Source organism: Sinocyclocheilus rhinocerous, unplaced genomic scaffold, assembly GCF_001515625.1.
Source record: "Sinocyclocheilus rhinocerous isolate Xijiao unplaced genomic scaffold, SAMN03320098_v1.1 scaffold407, whole genome shotgun sequence".
NCBI lineage: Eukaryota > Metazoa > Chordata > Actinopteri > Cypriniformes > Cyprinidae > Sinocyclocheilus > Sinocyclocheilus rhinocerous.
Window position 1 is genome coordinate 453775 of NW_015633444.1, and position 6445 is coordinate 460219.

The window sequence follows — 6445 nt, forward strand, 5'->3', positions numbered from 1 at the left end:
TATTACACTGCGTTAGATGTAATGAGCCGTCATCTACATCGCACAGTTTGTTTCGTTGTTAGTAAGACAAATTGAAATCCCTCCAGGGAAGTTTTGTATTAAATGACACTTCCACGTCGTAACGTGGATATCTTTGTCTCAAGGTAACTCAACATGTTGCTCATTCTTCTTTGCTGGCTTTTATCGTCGCTGTCTCTCGGAGAATCTGACATCTTCCTGAGGCTTAGCTGAGCTCTGAAGGCTTTGCAGAAGATAAAGTATATAAGTGGATCCAGACAGGCATTGAGCACCGATAGCAGGACAGTCAGCTCCTTCAGGACGTAGAACGCCTGCGCCGTGCAGAGTTTCGTCTGAGGTTTGAAGAATGCATAAGGCAGCCTAACCAAATGGTAGGGCACAAAGCACACACAAAAAACCACCACGAGCACCAGCATGTTGCGCTTCGATTTCCTGAATTTATGGCTTCTGGATGTGGTCTGTGTGGACAACTGAGCTTGTTTGATCTTTTGCAAAGTCCCCCAGTACAAAGCAATCAGAGACACCAGCACAAAAGTGAAGAGCGCCATAGACACACTGTGAGTGACTTTGTAGACCAGACTGAGCAGGGGACTGTGTAAGGCCTCGCAGCCGCGTTTCTCAGGCTTGTGAACATTACCCCAAGAGGTCAGGAGGAAGAGGATCAAGTAAATGGAAGACATGGCTAACAGGGAAAGCCACGTTCCTATGGAAATGTGTCGAGCGGTACGAACCGTCTGCAGAGCATGAGTCTCCAACGGCCGGACAATCTTCAGGTACCTGCGGTGAGAGTAAAAGATTCATATAACGGCATAATACATAAACAAATACAAATTACTTATTCAAAAAGTAACAATCTTCTTTTTTTTTGTGGGGGGCGGGGTGGGCATGCTTAAAATAATGGTCCGTTATTCCTCGATAATGACCATCGTCAATAGCAATGCTGTATAATGGCCGCACATCCAGGTATTTTAGGTCAGCGCTTTTCTCTTGTCTCTCTTATAACACCACAGACTCGCTCTCTCTTGTTTCGAATGAAGCTGCGGCAATCTTGCGCCTCATTTGCAGTCGTGACGTCAACACACGGAAGACTACTTCACCATGGGTTCTCTAGAGATTTTTCAATGGGTTTTTATCATGTTTTAACAGTAAATATGGTAAACAGACAATATTCAGACATTTTATAGTACAACATAAACGGCACACACTAAAAACCCAAATGTTCTTATGTACGTTCTTACTTGCGTTTTTTAAAAGTAAACACAACTGCTTCAAAATTTGCACTTTCAGTATGGGTGTGTGTAATTCCTCTTTTAGCTAGTATGATTGTTTTATACTTTGCAACGCATTATAAGATAATAAACAGTATATACACAGTAAAACAGAGAACTGGATTGCTCGTGGTGTCCACCACGCCGCCATATTGCTATTCTCTAGTATTCTTCTTGCATTCGAATTAATATTCCATTGAGGAAACCGTACAATTTTAATGAAAAAAATCACCTAATGAGTCAACGTTATTTATTCGTAAGCACATAAATGGTAAATGGTTTAAAGTTGGGAATTTCCCCTGCATGTTAAAAAGTTACGTTCATATTTATCACAGTACACTCTAAAAAATGCTGGGTTGTTTCAACCCAACTTTGGGTCAAATATGGACTAACCCAACTGTTGGGTTACATTTTTACATTAAACTTTTAAACCAAAAGTTGGGTTAGTCCATATTTGACCCAAAGTTGGGTTGAAACAACCCAGCATTTTTTAGATTGTAGCGAACATCAAATCGGCGGAAGGACGAGATCCCAGTTTGTGTTGTTGGTTTATGTTGCAAGTGTTGGTTTTATTTGTTGAGTGTTACCATTGTTGTGTTTTGCATGTGGTTTCCCAGCAGTTGCTTCACTATTGTGAAAGATCCATCCACAAAATGTTATGAAAATGAAATAAGATATTGATTAATCTTCTTGCTTAAATAACGCTAAAATAAAAGCTTCATGTTCATGCCAAGAATAGTTTGACTATCTTAAAGTCAGGCAATCAGCTTATTTCAAATTCTAGCTTAGCATCATTTTAACAAATGAGATCATAAATTTGAATATGAATATGTAAGGTCAAAAAACATGGGATCACCAATCACCATTATGGTCACTTCAAAACAATTACAGTAGTAAACATCTAAATTTCTCACAGTGGCACAGTTAAAGACAACTTTATAATGTGAATTCACAGTAAAACAAGAGCAGTTAATGACTGTGATGTTTGCATTATTTGTAAGAAAATGACCAGCATATATTGATGTCACAGTACATTTCTGACTACAGTAATATATTGTAAAATAATCCTGTAAATTCCTGGCATTTATTTGAAAAATTAGGATATAAATGAGGATATTTACGTTAATTTTTACCGTTTTTGTTTGGCAGCTGCTTCTTCCACTCATTGGCGTTTTTTTTTTTTTTACGATCTTTAACCATTATTTCCATTAATGATAAACGTTTGGCACCCTGTGCTGCCGTGCATTTGACAGTTTTTTTGTGTTTATTTTTATTTTTTTTACAGTGCACTGACTGCATACAGAATTTAAGACGTAGTTTTATTTCCAAGATGATGCATGGCAATTTAGTATACAGTGCAATATAGTAACAGAGGCTATATTGTAATATTTATTGTATATTCGAATCAGCTTTTGCTACTAATACCAGATACGTTTATTTCATATTTCCTGATATTAATATTTTAATATTTGTCCAATGTTTTAATATTTAACATATCCCTAAAATCAGGTGATTTCAGGTCAAGGTTTTGGCGGTCAGTCAAGATGCCCTCTGTCAGTAGGAAATAGCAATATGATGATCATCCAATCAGGGTTTATTTTGCGATAACAACCGGATTGATGTACATTACACATCCACAAAAATACTGCACACCCATTTCTTGTAAAGTAGGTCAACTTAAGTATGTGCTTGCATGAGTTGCATACCTGTTTACAGCAATAAAGTCCATGAAGAGGATGCTTGCATACATGTTTATATAGAATGCTGTTGCTCCAAAGCTGCAGTAAATATCACGCATTATATCTGAACTGTTGGCATAGTTAGCAATGCGCAAAGGCAAACAAAGGCAAAGGAAGAAGTCAGCTGCGGCCAGGTTCTTCATGTAGACTGTTACGCTGGACTGGACACGCTGATTGGTGCAGAAATACACCCGCATTGTGACGCAGTTAAGCACCAGACTGACGAGAAACAGTAATGAATATGCAAATATGAAAACAGGGTGAGAGGGGATCTTTGAAAATTCACAAGAGGCATTTGTTTCTGCGCGAGTCGTGTTTGCTTCTGTGGTGTCATCCAGGGCAGTGGTGAAGCTGGTTAGTGGTGCTGCAGTTCGAAGAATTTGTGAAACTGCTGACTCCATCTATAAATGCACAAGAGAAACAGGTTAAAGTCACCATAGGTTGTAGAGAGGAATTTATTTATCCTCAAAGCTCAGCAAGTGAAATATGGTGTAACTGCATTCATATAATATCTTGCTAATAGACAAGTTACCCTTCACACTTCAGTGCAATATTTTGAGAAGGTATATGTTTGCGGTTTTATATATATATATATATATATATATATACAGTATCTCACAGCTCATTAGTGTATGGGGAGCAGGTGTGTTAAATTTGGTGTTATCGCTCTCACTCTCTCATACTGGTCATATATATATATATATATATAGGCGATGTTCTGGGAAGGTTAGTTTATGACTATAAAAATAAAACCTAAAAATAACCCTTAGAGAACAGTGGATGCATCCGAAATCGCATATTGTCTGGGCAGGTACTTCTTTTAAATAAGTTATTACTTGGTGACTGTTAAAAAAGTATGTTTTATATAGTACTTTATGAATGTAGTATGAATTGGAGCCGGGCGTACTTCATTTCTTACATTGTCATTGTCATTGTCAGTTGGGTCACTTCACAAATCCTCTCTTGTGGCCTCATGGGATAGTAAAGTGTCCACTGGATGTACACTTCAAAATCTCATTGAAAGTAGTAGGTTATCTGGGAAATTTTCACCTAATGTTTTATGAATACCGTGAATTGGACATGCTACCCTTTTCACATTCTGTTATATACAGTAGTAGGGAAGTGTGCCATTTCAAATGCAGCCATTCTGTCTAGGTTCTTATTCGATTGTTGTGCAAAAACCTACCTGCAACATTCTGACAACGTTAGTTTATGGTTACAAAAATAGAAGCAATTCCAAGAATGTTAGAATGGCTCTCAAAAAACAAAAAAGGAAGCATATTCTAAAAACTAAAAAAAGTTCTAGTCACACAGGATGTGTTCTTGTGTTTAAAGACGGAGCTGAATAGAACGTAACAGAATGAAACTGAACACGAGACTCTCAAGGTGCATTGGGCTTCTTTTATCTTGATCCTCTCTTATCACTGTGCAACAAAACAGCTAAAGACAGCTATCAGTCGGCATGTGCACACTGACCAACTGTTTTAAAAAATAGCGCATGCAATAGATGGATCCTGTGCAAGCAACACCTGAGTCGACCTAAGTACAGACTGAATCAGTTTGACAACCCAAAAACGGATGTTCTCAAATATATATTAAAAATAACAGCTCTTTACATCGGTTTGCTTCTCTCCTACTTTCTGTGCTCACATATTGTATTTTAATACACACATTTTTTCATTTAAAATACTGTTTAATCTGACAAAATCACCACAATAATATGCTGTGATTTCAGTTAATGTATATTTGCATGTAACATTATCACAGAAAGCAACAGAATGTCTATTTATCGTTCTTTTTTTTTTCTTTTACTCAGCACACATCCTCATTCTGGGTGACAAACCATAAGAAAGATATTCCCATTTCAGTCAGGGATGATTAAATCTAATCTGATCCCGTCTATGTCAGCTGCTGCGCGGACTGTTAATGAGCAAAAATCGGAAAATATTTTGAGCGATGAAGCCAAGAAATGTAAAAATTCAAGACCTGAAATTTTTCGACCTAAGATGACTGAACAACACCACAGACGGTTATATCATTGTAGCATAACACATTGTTGAAAAATCAGATCTCCGTCGTTCTCTTGCAGTGCTGAGAGCTGCATAATGTGACGATATTCCCATTTCAGTCAGGGATGATTAAGTCTAATCTGATCCCATCTGCCCGTCTATGTCAGCTGCTGCGCGGACTGTTAATGAGCAAAAATCGGAAAATATTTTGAGCGATGAAGCCAAGAAATGTAAAAATTCAAGACCTGAAATTTTTCGACCTAAGATGACTGAACAACACCACAGACGGTTATATCATTGTAGCATAACACATTGTTGAAAAATCAGATCTCCGTCGTTCTCTTGCAGTGCTGAGAGCTGCATAATGTGACATTGATCAAGTTCAATGACTGATGGAAAGCGTCTCTTTAATAAAGGTCAGGTCTGTTCACAGGGGTCACTTTAAGGTGCTCTTTTCTGTGACACAAATGTTACTGGCATCATACTGACAGTGTCACTGTGCCTATACTGACGCTATAACATTTTTATATATAATGCCAAACATTCAAAAAAATTGTTCATTAGCAACTAAATGCATTTTCATATCAAACAAAAAATAATATATTACTCAGTTCATTTGACATTAAGAACAAAATAACCACAAAATGCTCTACGAAGCACAAGCCGTTTCTTGGTAATTACACATATTACATTAAAACTTTAGGAAGTTCCTTAGCACTGAGAGGTAAAACATCACAAATGTCCTGTCTGAAATAACAATTAATGCATGATATAAACAAGATGCAAGTAACAAATTACAAACTCTTCCCTCAAATGGACCTAACAATGTTTATAGAACCTTAATTGCAATTAACAAAAAAAAGCTAAAAGCTTAATCAAATTTAACTTACTTGAAATCCTCACTCGTAGCCAAGCTGTCCACTGAGCTTTGATCTAGAGTTTGTCTTTTTCATTCACTTCCTTCTGTAACATGTAATGAGGAAATTGGGTTTTGAATGTATCTCTCTGTGTGTCAGTGTATGTGACATAAGTCAAAGAATGAGAGACAAATGCAAGCACAGGTGGCTGGGTGATTTTGTGGTGACATGAAAGACATTGACTTTATAGATTAAATGAACGGTTGCAGGACGAAACTGTGGGCTGTAATAATATTTTTAATTTTTATTTTTTTGTCATTTGCAAGTCAAAGTTATTTGGTTCCCATTTTGTTTTCTCATACATGAAACAAAATGCAGGCTATGTGTGTTGTACTTAAAAAGTACTTTAAAAACCGAAATGGTTTGCTTTGGAGAGGATTGCTTTTTGAGGTTTGTGTTATGCTGTTGTGAGTTTTATTTCCAAAAAAGTGAATAAATTATTCACTTTATGAGTGAATGCGCATGAATGCGCTCTGTTTTCACCATGCAAATAA

At 37.0% G+C, this 6445-nt stretch overlaps 1 protein-coding gene across 1 annotated transcript; it reads right to left on the minus strand.

Annotated features, from left to right (window-relative positions):
• LOC107744051 (P2Y purinoceptor 14-like) lies at positions 1–5985 on the minus strand. Its single transcript, XM_016557520.1, has 3 exons — positions 5925–5985; positions 2993–3426; positions 1–795 (listed from the first exon to the last, which is right to left on the minus strand). Exons 2-3 carry the CDS (start codon positions 3424–3426, stop codon positions 99–101), a joined length of 1131 nt encoding a protein of 376 aa, XP_016413006.1. The 5' UTR covers positions 5925–5985; the 3' UTR covers positions 1–98.
• Positions 5986–6445: the final 460 nt, after the last annotated feature.

What these genes read in the sequence shown, in the direction of transcription:
- LOC107744051 (XM_016557520.1), bottom strand. Translation starts at nt 3,426, where the DNA reads ATGGAGTCAGCAGTTTCACAAATTCTTCGAACTGCAGCACCACTAACC. An exon ending in GACTTTATTGCTGTAAACAG is followed by an intron (nt 796 to 2,992) that starts GTATGCAACTCA and finishes CTCTCACCGCAG; the next exon opens with GTACCTGAAGATTGTCCGGC.